The 15,050-nt window shown below is 50.1% G+C and overlaps 1 protein-coding gene across 1 annotated transcript in view; it reads right to left on the reverse strand.

Annotated features, from left to right (window-relative positions):
• RWDD3 (RWD domain containing 3) overlaps positions 1-14,444 on the reverse strand; it is a 36,289-nt gene extending 21,845 nt beyond the window's left edge. Inside the window, exon 1 of the mRNA XM_088446805.1 lies at positions 14,237-14,444. Coding sequence (XP_088302931.1) covers positions 14,237-14,321 — 85 coding nt within the window. The 5' untranslated portion in view covers positions 14,322-14,444. The remainder of the gene's footprint in view (positions 1-14,236) is intronic.
• Positions 14,445-15,050: the final 606 nt, after the last annotated feature.

Here is a 15,050-nt window from a genome sequence, read left to right on the forward strand (position 1 = left end):
GCTCTCTGTGTCAGCTGCTGTGTCTGCGTGCTGCTCTCAGGCTCTGTGTCTGTGCTGCTGACTCTATGTATCTGAAATTGCTGCAAATATTTATTTCCACATCTACTAATTAATACTGCTCTTTCTATTTATAAATGGCAATGCTAATCTACAGTGACTGAGAAAAAGACATTATTGTTTCTCATAATTTTGTATTGTTAAGTGCGTGCTGCTCCCAGGCTCTGTGTGTGTGCTGCTGTGTCTGCGTGCTGCTCTCAGGCTCTGTGTCTGTGCTGCTGACTCTATGTATCTGAAATTGCTGCAAATATTTAATTCTGCATCTACTAATTACTACTGCTCTTTCTATTTATAAATGGCAATGCTAATCTACAGTGACTGAGAAAAAGACATTATTGTTTCTCATAATTTTGTATTGTTAAGTGCATGCTGCTCCCAGGCTCTGTGTGTGTGCTGCTGTGTCTGCGTGCTGCTCCCAGGCTCTGTGTGTGTGCTGCTGTGTCTCAGGCTCTGTGTCTGTGCTGCTGTGTCTGCGTGCTGCTCTCAGGCTCTCTGTGTCAGCTGCTGTGTCTGCGTGCTGCTCTCAGGCTCTGTGTCTGTGCTGCTGTGTCTGCGTGCTGCTCTCAGGCTCTGTGTCTGCGTGCTGCTGTGTCTGCGTGCTGCTCTCAGGCTCTCTGTGTCAGCTGCTGTGTCTGCGTGCTGCTCTCAGGCTCTGTGTGTGTGCTGCTGTGTCTGCGTGCTGCTCCCAGGCTCAGTGTGTGTGCTGCTGTGTCTGCGTGCTGCTCTCAGGCTGTGTGTGTGTGCTGCTGTGTCTGCGTGCTGCTCTCAGGCTCTGTGTCTGTGCTGCTGTGTCTGCGTGCTGCTCTCAGGCTCTGTGTCTGTGCTGCTGTGTCTGCGTACTGCTCTCAGGCTCTCTGTGTCAGCTGTTGTGTCTGCGTGCTGCTCCCAGGCTCTCTGTGTCAGCTGCTGTGTCTGCGTGCTGCTCCCAGGCTCTCAGTGTCAGCTTATGTGTCTGCGTGCTGCTCTCAGGCTCTGTGTGTGTGCTGCTGTGTCTGCGTGCTGCTCTCAGGCTCTGTGTGTGTGCTGCTGTGTCTGCGTGCTGCTCTCAGTGTCTGTGTCTGTGCTGCTGTGTCTGCGTACTGCTCCCAGGCTCTCTGTGTCAGCTGTTGTGTCTGCGTGCTGCTCCCAGGCTCTCTGTGTCAGCTGCTGTGTCTGCGTGCTGCTCCCAGGCTCTCTGTGTCAGCTGCTGTGTCTGCGTGCTGCTCCCAGGCTCTGTGTGTGTGCTGCTGTGTCTGCGTGCTGCTCTCAGGCTCTGTGTCTGTGCTGCTGACTCTATGTATCTGAAATTGCTGCAAATATTTAATTCTGCATCTACTAATTACTACTGCTCTTTCTATTTATAAATGGCAATGCTAATCTACAGTGACTGAGAAAAAGACATTATTGTTTCTCATAATTTTGTATTGTTAAGTGCGTGCTGCTCCCAGGCTCTGTGTGTGTGCTGCTGTGTCTGCGTGCTGCTCCCAGGCTCTGTGTGTGTGCTGCTGTGTCTCAGGCTCTGTGTGTGTGCTGCTGTGTCTGCATGCTGCTCTCAGGCTCTCAGTGTGTGTGCTGCTGTGTCTGCGTGCTGCTCTCAGGCTCTGTGTCTGTGCTGCTGTGTCTGCGTGCTGCTCTCAGGCTCTGTGTCTGTGCTGCTGTGTCTGCGTACTGCTCTCAGGCTCTCTGTGTCAGCTGTTGTGTCTGCGTGCTGCTCCCAGGCTCTCTGTGTCAGCTGCTGTGTCTGCGTGCTGCTCTCAGGCTCTGTGTGTGTGCTGCTGTGTCTGCGTGCTGCTCTCAGGCTCTCTGTGTCAGCTGCTGTGTCTGCGTGCTGCTCCCAGGCTCTCTGTGTCAGCTGCTGTGTTTGCGTGCTGCTCTCAGGCTCTGTGTCTGTGCTGCTGACTCTATGTATCTGAAATTGCTGCAAATATTTAATTCCACATCTACTAATTAATACTGCTCTTTCTATTTATAAATGGCAATGCTAATCTACAGTGACTGAGAAAAAGACATTATTGTTTCTCATAATTTTGTATTGTTAAGTGCGTGCTGCTCCCAGGCTCTGTGTGTGTGCTGCTGTGTCTGCGTGCTGCTCCCAGGCTCTGTGTCTGTGCTGCTGTGTCTGCGTGCTGCTCTCAGGCTCTGTGTGTGTGCTGCTGTGTCTGCGTGCTGCTCTCAGGCTCTCAGTGTCAGCTTCTGTGTCTGCGTGCTGCTCCCAGGCTCTGTGTGTGTGCTGCTGTGTCTGCGTGCTGCTCTCAGGCTCTGTGTCTGTGCTGCTGACTCTATGTATCTGAAATTGCTGCAAATATTTAATTCTGCATCTACTAATTACTACTGCTCTTTCTATTTATAAATGGCAATGCTAATCTACAGTGACTGAGAAAAAGACATTATTGTTTCTCATAATTTTGTATTGTTAAGTGCGTGCTGCTTCCAGGCTCTGTGTATGTGCTGCTGTGTCTGCGTGCTGCTCCCAGGCTCTGTGTGTGTGCTGCTGTGTCTCAGGCTCTGTGTGTGTGCTGCTGTGTCTGCGTGCTGCTCTCAGGCTCTGTGTGTGTGCTGCTGTGTCTGCGTGCTGCTCTCAGGCTCTGTGTCTGTACTGCTGTGTCTGCGTGCTGCTCTCAGGCTCTGTGTCTGTGCTGCTGTGTCTGCGTACTGCTCTCAGGCTCTCTGTGTCAGCTGTTGTGTCTGCGTGCTGCTCCAAGGCTCTCTGTGTCAGCTGCTGTGTCTGCGTGCTGCTCTCAGGCTCTGTGTGTGTGCTGCTGTGTCTGCGTGCTGCTCTCAGGCTCTCTGTGTCAGCTGCTGTGTCTGCGTGCTGCTCCCAGGCTCTCTGTGTCAGCTGCTGTGTCTGCGTGCTGCTCCCAGACTCTCTGTGTCAGCTGCTGTGTCTGCGTGCTGCTCTCAGGCTCTGTGTGTGTGCTGCTGTGTCTGCGTGCTGCTCTCAGGCTCTGTGTCTGTGCTGCTGTGTCTGCGTACTGCTCCCAGGCTCTCTGTGTCAGCTGTTGTGTCTGCGTGCTGTTCTCAGGCTCTGTGTGTGTGCTGCTGTGTCTGCGTGCTGCTCCCAGGCTCTCTGTGTCAGCTGCTGTGTCTGCGTGCTGCTCTCAGGCTCTGTGTGTGTGCTGCTGTGTCTGCGTGCTGCTCCCAGGCTCTCTGTATAAGCTGCTGTGTCTGCGTGCTGCTCCCAGGCTCTGTGTGTGTGCTGCTGTGTCTGCGTGCTGCTCTCAGGCTCTGTGTCTGTGCTGCTGACTCTATGTATCTGAAATTGCTGCAAATATTTAATTCTGCATCTACTAATTACTACTGCTCTTTCTATTTATAAATGGCAATGCTAATCTACAGTGACTGAGAAAAAGACATTATTGTTTCTCATAATTTTGTATTGTTAAGTGCATGCTGCTCCCAGGCTCTGTGTGTGTGCTGCTGTGTCTGCGTGCTGCTCCCAGGCTCTGTGTGTGTGCTGCTGTGTCTCAGGCTCTGTGTGTGTGCTGCTGTGTCTGCGTGCTGCTCTCAGGCTCTCTGTGTCAGCTGCTGTGTCTGCGTGCTGCTCCCAGGCTCTCTGTGTCAGCTGCTGTGTCTGCGTGCTGCTCTCAGGCTCTGTGTCTGTGCTGCTGACTCTATGTATCTGAAATTGCTGCAAATATTTATTTCCACATCTACTAATTAATACTGCTCTTTCTATTTATAAATGGCAATGCTAATCTACAGTGACTGAGAAAAAGACATTATTGTTTCTCATAATTTTGTATTGTTAAGTGCGTGCTGCTCCCAGGCTCTGTGTGTGTGCTGCTGTGTCTGCGTGCTGCTCTCAGGCTCTGTGTCTGTGCTGCTGACTCTATGTATCTGAAATTGCTGCAAATATTTAATTCTGCATCTACTAATTACTACTGCTCTTTCTATTTATAAATGGCAATGCTAATCTACAGTGACTGAGAAAAAGACATTATTGTTTCTCATAATTTTGTATTGTTAAGTGCATGCTGCTCCCAGGCTCTGTGTGTGTGCTGCTGTGTCTGCGTGCTGCTCCCAGGCTCTGTGTGTGTGCTGCTGTGTCTCAGGCTCTGTGTCTGTGCTGCTGTGTCTGCGTGCTGCTCTCAGGCTCTCTGTGTCAGCTGCTGTGTCTGCGTGCTGCTCTCAGGCTCTGTGTCTGTGCTGCTGTGTCTGCGTGCTGCTCTCAGGCTCTGTGTCTGCGTGCTGCTGTGTCTGCGTGCTGCTCTCAGGCTCTCTGTGTCAGCTGCTGTGTCTGCGTGCTGCTCTCAGGCTCTGTGTGTGTGCTGCTGTGTCTGCGTGCTGCTCCCAGGCTCAGTGTGTGTGCTGCTGTGTCTGCGTGCTGCTCTCAGGCTGTGTGTGTGTGCTGCTGTGTCTGCGTGCTGCTCTCAGGCTCTGTGTCTGTGCTGCTGTGTCTGCGTGCTGCTCTCAGGCTCTGTGTCTGTGCTGCTGTGTCTGCGTACTGCTCTCAGGCTCTCTGTGTCAGCTGTTGTGTCTGCGTGCTGCTCCCAGGCTCTCTGTGTCAGCTGCTGTGTCTGCGTGCTGCTCCCAGGCTCTCAGTGTCAGCTTATGTGTCTGCGTGCTGCTCTCAGGCTCTGTGTGTGTGCTGCTGTGTCTGCGTGCTGCTCTCAGGCTCTGTGTGTGTGCTGCTGTGTCTGCGTGCTGCTCTCAGTGTCTGTGTCTGTGCTGCTGTGTCTGCGTACTGCTCCCAGGCTCTCTGTGTCAGCTGTTGTGTCTGCGTGCTGCTCCCAGGCTCTCTGTGTCAGCTGCTGTGTCTGCGTGCTGCTCCCAGGCTCTCTGTGTCAGCTGCTGTGTCTGCGTGCTGCTCCCAGGCTCTGTGTGTGTGCTGCTGTGTCTGCGTGCTGCTCTCAGGCTCTGTGTCTGTGCTGCTGACTCTATGTATCTGAAATTGCTGCAAATATTTAATTCTGCATCTACTAATTACTACTGCTCTTTCTATTTATAAATGGCAATGCTAATCTACAGTGACTGAGAAAAAGACATTATTGTTTCTCATAATTTTGTATTGTTAAGTGCGTGCTGCTCCCAGGCTCTGTGTGTGTGCTGCTGTGTCTGCGTGCTGCTCCCAGGCTCTGTGTGTGTGCTGCTGTGTCTCAGGCTCTGTGTGTGTGCTGCTGTGTCTGCATGCTGCTCTCAGGCTCTCAGTGTGTGTGCTGCTGTGTCTGCGTGCTGCTCTCAGGCTCTGTGTCTGTGCTGCTGTGTCTGCGTGCTGCTCTCAGGCTCTGTGTCTGTGCTGCTGTGTCTGCGTACTGCTCTCAGGCTCTCTGTGTCAGCTGTTGTGTCTGCGTGCTGCTCCCAGGCTCTCTGTGTCAGCTGCTGTGTCTGCGTGCTGCTCTCAGGCTCTGTGTGTGTGCTGCTGTGTCTGCGTGCTGCTCTCAGGCTCTCTGTGTCAGCTGCTGTGTCTGCGTGCTGCTCCCAGGCTCTCTGTGTCAGCTGCTGTGTTTGCGTGCTGCTCTCAGGCTCTGTGTCTGTGCTGCTGACTCTATGTATCTGAAATTGCTGCAAATATTTAATTCCACATCTACTAATTAATACTGCTCTTTCTATTTATAAATGGCAATGCTAATCTACAGTGACTGAGAAAAAGACATTATTGTTTCTCATAATTTTGTATTGTTAAGTGCGTGCTGCTCCCAGGCTCTGTGTGTGTGCTGCTGTGTCTGCGTGCTGCTCCCAGGCTCTGTGTCTGTGCTGCTGTGTCTGCGTGCTGCTCTCAGGCTCTGTGTGTGTGCTGCTGTGTCTGCGTGCTGCTCTCAGGCTCTCAGTGTCAGCTTCTGTGTCTGCGTGCTGCTCCCAGGCTCTGTGTGTGTGCTGCTGTGTCTGCGTGCTGCTCTCAGGCTCTGTGTCTGTGCTGCTGACTCTATGTATCTGAAATTGCTGCAAATATTTAATTCTGCATCTACTAATTACTACTGCTCTTTCTATTTATAAATGGCAATGCTAATCTACAGTGACTGAGAAAAAGACATTATTGTTTCTCATAATTTTGTATTGTTAAGTGCGTGCTGCTTCCAGGCTCTGTGTATGTGCTGCTGTGTCTGCGTGCTGCTCCCAGGCTCTGTGTGTGTGCTGCTGTGTCTCAGGCTCTGTGTGTGTGCTGCTGTGTCTGCGTGCTGCTCTCAGGCTCTGTGTGTGTGCTGCTGTGTCTGCGTGCTGCTCTCAGGCTCTGTGTCTGTACTGCTGTGTCTGCGTGCTGCTCTCAGGCTCTGTGTCTGTGCTGCTGTGTCTGCGTACTGCTCTCAGGCTCTGTGTGTGTGCTGCTGTGTCTGCGTGCTGCTCCCAGGCTCTCTGTGTCAGCTGCTGTGTCTGCGTGCTGCTCTCAGGCTCTGTGTGTGTGCTGCTGTGTCTGCGTGCTGCTCCCAGGCTCTCTGTATAAGCTGCTGTGTCTGCGTGCTGCTCCCAGGCTCTGTGTGTGTGCTGCTGTGTCTGCGTGCTGCTCTCAGGCTCTGTGTCTGTGCTGCTGACTCTATGTATCTGAAATTGCTGCAAATATTTAATTCTGCATCTACTAATTACTACTGCTCTTTCTATTTATAAATGGCAATGCTAATCTACAGTGACTGAGAAAAAGACATTATTGTTTCTCATAATTTTGTATTGTTAAGTGCATGCTGCTCCCAGGCTCTGTGTGTGTGCTGCTGTGTCTGCGTGCTGCTCCCAGGCTCTGTGTGTGTGCTGCTGTGTCTCAGGCTCTGTGTGTGTGCTGCTGTGTCTGCGTGCTGCTCTCAGGCTCTCTGTGTCAGCTGCTGTGTCTGCGTGCTGCTCCCAGGCTCTCTGTGTCAGCTGCTGTGTCTGCGTGCTGCTCTCAGGCTCTGTGTCTGTGCTGCTGACTCTATGTATCTGAAATTATAAATGGCAATGCTAATCTACAGTGACTGAGAAAAAGACATTATTGTTTCTCATAATTTTGTATTGTTAAGTGCGTGCTGCTTCCAGGCTCTGTGTATGTGCTGCTGTGTCTGCGTGCTGCTCCCAGGCTCTGTGTGTGTGCTGCTGTGTCTCAGGCTCTGTGTGTGTGCTGCTGTGTCTGCGTGCTGCTCTCAGGCTCTGTGTGTGTGCTGCTGTGTCTGCGTGCTGCTCTCAGGCTCTGTGTCTGTACTGCTGTGTCTGCGTGCTGCTCTCAGGCTCTGTGTCTGTGCTGCTGTGTCTGCGTACTGCTCTCAGGCTCTCTGTGTCAGCTGTTGTGTCTGCGTGCTGCTCCAAGGCTCTCTGTGTCAGCTGCTGTGTCTGCGTGCTGCTCTCAGGCTCTGTGTGTGTGCTGCTGTGTCTGCGTGCTGCTCTCAGGCTCTCTGTGTCAGCTGCTGTGTCTGCGTGCTGCTCCCAGGCTCTCTGTGTCAGCTGCTGTGTCTGCGTGCTGCTCCCAGACTCTCTGTGTCAGCTGCTGTGTCTGCGTGCTGCTCTCAGGCTCTGTGTGTGTGCTGCTGTGTCTGCGTGCTGCTCTCAGGCTCTGTGTCTGTGCTGCTGTGTCTGCGTACTGCTCCCAGGCTCTCTGTGTCAGCTGTTGTGTCTGCGTGCTGTTCTCAGGCTCTGTGTGTGTGCTGCTGTGTCTGCGTGCTGCTCCCAGGCTCTCTGTGTCAGCTGCTGTGTCTGCGTGCTGCTCTCAGGCTCTGTGTGTGTGCTGCTGTGTCTGCGTGCTGCTCCCAGGCTCTCTGTATAAGCTGCTGTGTCTGCGTGCTGCTCCCAGGCTCTGTGTGTGTGCTGCTGTGTCTGCGTGCTGCTCTCAGGCTCTGTGTCTGTGCTGCTGACTCTATGTATCTGAAATTGCTGCAAATATTTAATTCTGCATCTACTAATTACTACTGCTCTTTCTATTTATAAATGGCAATGCTAATCTACAGTGACTGAGAAAAAGACATTATTGTTTCTCATAATTTTGTATTGTTAAGTGCATGCTGCTCCCAGGCTCTGTGTGTGTGCTGCTGTGTCTGCGTGCTGCTCCCAGGCTCTGTGTGTGTGCTGCTGTGTCTCAGGCTCTGTGTGTGTGCTGCTGTGTCTGCGTGCTGCTCTCAGGCTCTCTGTGTCAGCTGCTGTGTCTGCGTGCTGCTCCCAGGCTCTCTGTGTCAGCTGCTGTGTCTGCGTGCTGCTCTCAGGCTCTGTGTCTGTGCTGCTGACTCTATGTATCTGAAATTGCTGCAAATATTTATTTCCACATCTACTAATTAATACTGCTCTTTCTATTTATAAATGGCAATGCTAATCTACAGTGACTGAGAAAAAGACATTATTGTTTCTCATAATTTTGTATTGTTAAGTGCGTGCTGCTCCCAGGCTCTGCGTGTGTGCTGCTGTGTCTGCGTGCTGCTCCCAGGCTCAGTGTGTGTGCTGCTGTGTCTGCGTGCTGCTCTCAGGCTTTGTGTGTGTGCTGCTGTGTCTGTGTGCTGCTCTCAGGCTCTGTGTCTGTGCTGCTGTGTCTGCGTGCTGCTCTCAGGCTCTGTGTCTGTGCTGCTGTGTCTGCGTGCTGCTCTCAGGCTCTCTGTGTCAGCTGCTGTGTCTGCGTGCTGCTCTCAGGCTCTGTGTCTGTGCTGCTGTGTCTGCGTGCTGCTCTCAGGCTCTGTGTCTGCGTGCTGCTCTCAGGCTCTCTGTGTCAGCTGCTGTGTCTGCGTGCTGCTCCCAGGCTCTCTGTGTCAGCTGCTGTGTCTGCGTGCTGCTCTCAGGCTCTGTGTCTGTGCTGCTGACTCTATGTATCTGAAATTGCTGCAAATATTTAATTCCACATCTACTAATTAATACTGCTCTTTCTATTTATAAATGGCAATGCTAATCTACAGTGACTGAGAAAAAGACATTATTGTTTCTCATAATTTTGTATTGTTAAGTGCGTGCTGCTCCCAGGCTCTGTGTGTGTGCTGCTGTGTCTGCGTGCTGCTCCCAGGCTCAGTGTGTGTGCTGCTGTGTCTGCGTGCTGCTCTCAGGCTTTGTGTGTGTGCTGCTATGTCTGCGTGCTGCTCTCAGGCTCTGTGTCTGTGCTGCTGTGTCTGCGTGCTGCTCTCAGGCTCTGTGTCTGTGCTGCTGTGTCTGCGTGCTGCTCTCAGGCTCTCTGTGTCAGCTGCTGTGTCTGCGTGCTGCTCTCAGGCTCTGTGTCTGTGCTGCTGTGTCTGCGTGCTGCTCTCAGGCTCTGTGTGTGTGCTGCTGTGTCTGCGTGCTGCTCTCAGGCTCTCTGTGTCAGCTGCTGTGTCTGCGTGCTGCTCCCAGGCTCTCTGTGTCAGCTGCTGTGTCTGCGCGCTGCTCTCAGGCTCTGTGTCTGTGCTGCTGACTCTATGTATCTGAAATTGCTGCAAATATTTAATTCCACATCTACTAATTACTACTGCTCTTTCTATTTATAAATGGCAATGCTAATCTACAGTGACTGTTAAGTCATACATACTTTCCTACATTTGAAAGAGCATTTCAGGGAGATTGTGAAAGCAGCATCTATGAGCGCGGCGGTAAAGCGGGCATGTACTGCTACATCTGAGAGGCGTGTCATAACACTGACTTATATCCAAATGTAAATTACCCCCAAAGCAGTTCATAATATCTACTTTTTGATGAAAAATACACTAATACTTTCCAGAAAATGCCTGTAACCATAGGGATCATTGGGGTAGATGTATTATAGCGGCACTTAACGTGCCGCTATAACGCTTTCCGCTTCGCCTCTTTCCCGAGGCGAAGCAGGAAGCACTACCGATGAGAGCCTAGTGCTGATGCGCTGTGTCTCTCTCCCGGCCAGCTCCACTGAGCATGCGCGGGATCTCGCAAGTATCGCGAGATCCCCGTGTGGAGCCCTGGAGCCGGCAGCCGCCGCAGCAGGGACAGGGCTGTCCCTGCTGTGGGGATAGGCTAACGCCAGGCTGTAGCTGTCGATAACGACAGCTACAGCCGGCCGAACGGTCATGCGTTATGACCGTTCGTACATGGCCCTGCTGTCGGCGCTGCTATCGCATAGCGCCCCTGTCATTTACCGCCCAGACCCCCGATCATACATCGGGGAGAAGCGGTATCAGCGCACTTAACATGCGCTGATACCGTTTCTGGGCTTCGTACATCTCCCCCATTGTGCCTTATAACCAACGCAGGAATATTCTTCTACTGATCCCATTTGAATATATATATCTTTGTTTTTTTAATCTATATAACAGCTACATAATGGAGTAAGGTGAAATCAGGGAGATTGCTGGGCTCTTCAGGGAGTCAGGGAGGTTGCTGCTATTTCAGGGAGTCTACCTGACAATCAGGGAGAGTTGGCAAGTATGGGGTAAATAGGTTGTACAAGTTTCCCTAGGAGCCTCATTATAGCTTTGTGTCAAAGAGGAAAGCTTCCAGGGCAAAAGCTCCTACTTGCATTGCAGGGACGAGAATGTTGTACCTGATTCGACAGCTGCCATGTTCATTGACTGGGTCCCCCAGTGCTAGTATCTCTCTCTATGTGCGAGGAGTAGTACTGAACACACGGTGACAGTTGGGATCCTCCTTCCCCCCTGTCTACCCAATCTGTGTCACACCTGTTTGTCTGCCCCTCCCCTTTAGAATGCAAGCTCTTACGAGCAGGGCCCTCTACCCTCTTGTGCTTCTCTCTACTTTTCTTTCATCTACTTCTTACTCACCACTAGGGCACCTAACACTTGGTTGCTTACGCTCTGTTGCATATCTGGGTGTTATGGTCACTAATGTAGCAATGTATATTATCCATGTCCTGGTCCTGTATAGCAAGCTTGGGGATAAGCCATATACGCTCTGGAGCTCATTCTAGGGTTCGGATCATAAAGACGGCTGAGCTTTTATTACAAGATGGACAGGTTAACAAGAGAAGGAGTATTAGCACCTTTAGCATAGTTATATAATAACAAATTTTAGACCACAACCCATTCCGTACGTCACCTCTTCTTCCACTATCCTATGTCACTCAAGGCCATAATAACTATGGTACAATAACAATATGAAAATGCACCATAGGTACGGAACATTACAGTCATCCATACAGTATATACATAAAAGAACAGATAGAGATTTGCACTTTTGTTGTACAACCACATTGTGATCTCCATTATCAGATAAACCGCACAGGCCCATCTGATTCTTCTTCCCCCAAAGAGACATTATATCCACTTATCTAGTTAACACGGGGCTGCCATCAGAAATTGTTGGGCCCAGTACATATGAAAAAGGCAGCCCCTCTCCCCACCTACTCAACCTCCACTCCCAACCCCCCTTCCCCCCCAAGGCCTGCTGGACTCAGAGGTGTGGCATTGCGCCCCGGCACCCAGAGCAGGCAGCAGGCGCATGGCATATCATGAAGTACCCTCGACTCAGACCTCTCAATATGTCCCCAAGATCCCCCTGCAGCTACTACATAGCCTTCATCTGTGCAGTGCGCACTATGCTTCTGCCCGGGCCAAAGGAGGGAGAGCTGGGGGCGGGACTATTGCAGATCCCGACCGACATGGAAGGAAAGCTGATCCGGAAATAGATGTCCGACGGGGGATCCAGTCTGAGAAACGGAGGCCTCACAGCAGGAACCTACATCAAAACCTGTCCCTTCTGCAGGCATCAATTATCCCTTTATCCCTGCCAGGAACTGCTTCTGATTCATAGGATCATTGGAGCCACAGGGCCCCTCCTCTCTGCCCGGCCCCCAAACAGGTGTACCACCTGTACCCCCCTGATGGCTGCCCTGAGTTGACCACACAAAGTCCGCAACGAAAATTATATCCCCTCTACAACTTGTCTTTGGCACCACTGTCCATCCACAGACACACCACTGTCATTATTGAGGAAATGCGTTGTACGTAAATCGTTTAGCAATACCAAGTATATCATTATAGAGCATATTTATCTTACACGTCTCCTGTTTAGGCATGGTAATACCTGATTAAATCTGTTTCTATGAAAATGCAATTGCTACTTTGGTACATTAAGGTGCTGACACAACCTCTGCTGAAAAGGCTGTCACTATATACAAGTACATTATTACTGGGGTGACATTTATTGTGCCAATAAAACGGAAGACCTCATTAAAATTTCAAGTCATTTGTGCTCTTAATGTGACTTTATCAGCATATTTCCCAAATATATTCATCGAGGAGGATTTGCACAGGAATTAGCATAAACTGCACAGAGACTTGTAAGAACATCAATTTATCAGGATTGTGTTTTTGGTACAGACATGGACAAACAATATCCAGTGCCGCTTACGTGACCTGGAAAATAATTTGTCATTTATATTCTAAAAACTGTTAAAGATTAGACAGCGGAGATTAGACTGTTACAGCGTAATGAGTTTCTTATTTACAAATAAGCATATTATAATATCATAAGAAAGACACTTGACTATTAGCTTGAAAAGCATCCAGTAAATTAGATACAGTAACTTGGATAAAGGGCCAGCGACACACAAGAGAAGATATCTGATAATGCAGCCCGTACTGTAAGATCATACTTGCCTACTATTAAAAAGTTTTTCAGGGAGATTGTGAAAGTAACACCTACTGTATGAGTGCAGCGTTAAAGTGGACGTGTACTTGAAGTATAGAACAGCTACATAATGGGGGTAAGGTGCAATCAGGGAGATTGCTGGACTCTTCAGGGAGTCCTGACAAACAGGGCGAGTTGACAAGTATGTGTATAGCCGCGTATCCACTTACTGATAGTGGAAGGACAGTACTATTACAACACCGTAATTGTACAGTCGTTCCTCATCCCCTGTAGTGCCTACACTGAACGATATGTCGTTCAGTGTAGACACCCTCCCTCATCCCTGAACATGGCCAATCAGCCGTTATCGGCATGTTCAGGGGATGATTGATGTCGGAAACGACCAACGGGAGCGCTCATCGCTGGTCGCTTCCAACATTAAACTGCCCGATTTATGCACGATTAATGAGCGACTGAACGATTACGATGTCGTAATCGTTCAATGGCTCATTTATGTCTGCAAGTGGATACGCGGCTTTAGATACAAGGACCAAGGTAAGGTTGCTTTAATAGTCCATTAATCGGGGTTCTGTGGCTGGCTGACTTCAGGGGTGTATCATACTTACCTACTTTGTAGATATGCTTTCCAAGAGCAGCCTGGACAGCTTCTCCTGCAGGCTGGTTCAGGGGGCGGGGGTGGACTGGTGACGTAATTAGGCCCCACCCCTTTCCTTGGAAAAGTCCTCGATTCGCGGTTCCATGAGGAGGGGGTGGGGCTAAATTATGCACATTGTGTCGTTTATCCCCGCAATTCCCCAATAAATCTCCCCGTCCTGCCCGCTTCACTAGGAAGTGGGCAGGATGCAGGAGATCTGCCTACACTTCCAGGAGGGCTACCCGAAAAATGGGGAGTCTCCTGCGACTTCCGGGAGTGTAGGCAAGTATGGAGTATATATTTACTAAAGTGCGGGTTAAGAGAAGTGGTGGTGTTTCCCATAGCAACCAATCAGATTCTAGCTTTTATCTTCTAGACGGTGCTACACTGTCCCACTGTCCCACCCAGCTTAACTACCCCCCGTGGCTGTCCGCGCCTGACTTACCTACGATCAGTAAGCCGGGTGTCGGGCTCCCGGCGTAGGTCTAATAACAGGCGTCGGGATTTCGATGCCTGCCATTAAACATATGCCGAGATTAGGCAGTCGGGATTTAAGTGGAAAGGGGCATTTTAACAACCACCTTTCCCCTTTCACCTTTTTCCTTACAGAGGCTGGATATACAGTGTGTGTATATATATATATATATATATATATATATATATGTTAAAATATGATTGCTGGAAGAGTATTATGCACCACTGGGCACCAATGTGGATCCCGCAGACTTCCCTAGTGAATTGGGCGGCGCAGATGCTTGTTTGCGTGTAACGTGGCATTGTTCGGTGGGGCATTGGTCATGGTGGTGAACACCATGCGTTTTCCCAGAGAATTGTCACTGCGCTAAAGTAGGTGCAATACATCACAGAAGAGCAACTATGCTGCAATTTTGCAGTTTGACTGTACTGTGACCCTTTAATGTGTGTGATGTTCTGTTTGTGGCTTAATGAAGTGTAATTCAGTATGGGTAGGGTAGAACATTTCATAGGACTGGCGCTGGATATTGAAATTCATAGGAACTTAGACAAAGTGTTTGTTTTGAATCTGATCCTTCAACTTGTGGTAAAGATCAAGATCTTTACATTAAACAACGAAATGTGTTATATAGAGTACTGAGATACAGTAGTAGGCGTTACAGTGCCATTCACCTGAATGTGACAGGACCTGAAATTCCCCCGGCTCACAGTATATGGCTGACAGCGCAGAGATCTCCTCCAACGCAACCTCAGACATTTCTGTTCTGCATATACAGCCTGAGTATCAGGTGTGCTTCATCCCAGACTGAGACACGTCTCCGACCATAGTGGCTGATTCGGGAGTCGGACTCGGGACTTCCCTTTCCGCCTGCTGCAACGCCGGGAGTGTCCACTGTGTGGCAGCATAGTCCACTATGTGTAAATACAACGCGTGTTTCCGCTAAACACCACATGATGGCGCTGTTCTTTTTTCTTCTAAAATACACCACACCACTCCACTTTAATATAACATGGAGAACGTAGAATCCAAGTATATAGCAGAATTATATATACTTTGTAATACATTTTTACAAATAAGTATAAGTGATACTTTTCCATAGAGTTTTAAAGCGGAGACAGTGACGATACTTTACAACAGGGGTGGGGAACCTTTTTTCTCCGAGGGCCATTGTGAAGGCAACCCCCCCCTCTCCGTGTGATGTCACACAGGGGCGGGGCCACAATCACTGGTGATTATGGCATTGGCCGTAGCTGTAAGAGCAGGTGTGTGACCGTCTGAAGCATCCTAAGGACGCTCCAGGTGGAACTGCTGCATAGATTCTGGCTGCAGGGTGCCATTCTAGGCACCCTGCTAGCCAGATGAGGCTAGCAGAAAAAAGCTCAGAGGGCCAGACCAAATGATTCCGGGGGCATTATACAGCCTCCAGGCCTGAGGTTCCCCATCCCTGCTTTACAGCACTGTACTACCATGTCGGCATATCAGGAT

Source organism: Taudactylus pleione, unplaced genomic scaffold (genome assembly GCF_031769625.1).
Source record: "Taudactylus pleione unplaced genomic scaffold, aTauple2 ptg000406l, whole genome shotgun sequence".
NCBI classification, from domain to species: domain Eukaryota; kingdom Metazoa; phylum Chordata; class Amphibia; order Anura; family Myobatrachidae; genus Taudactylus; species Taudactylus pleione.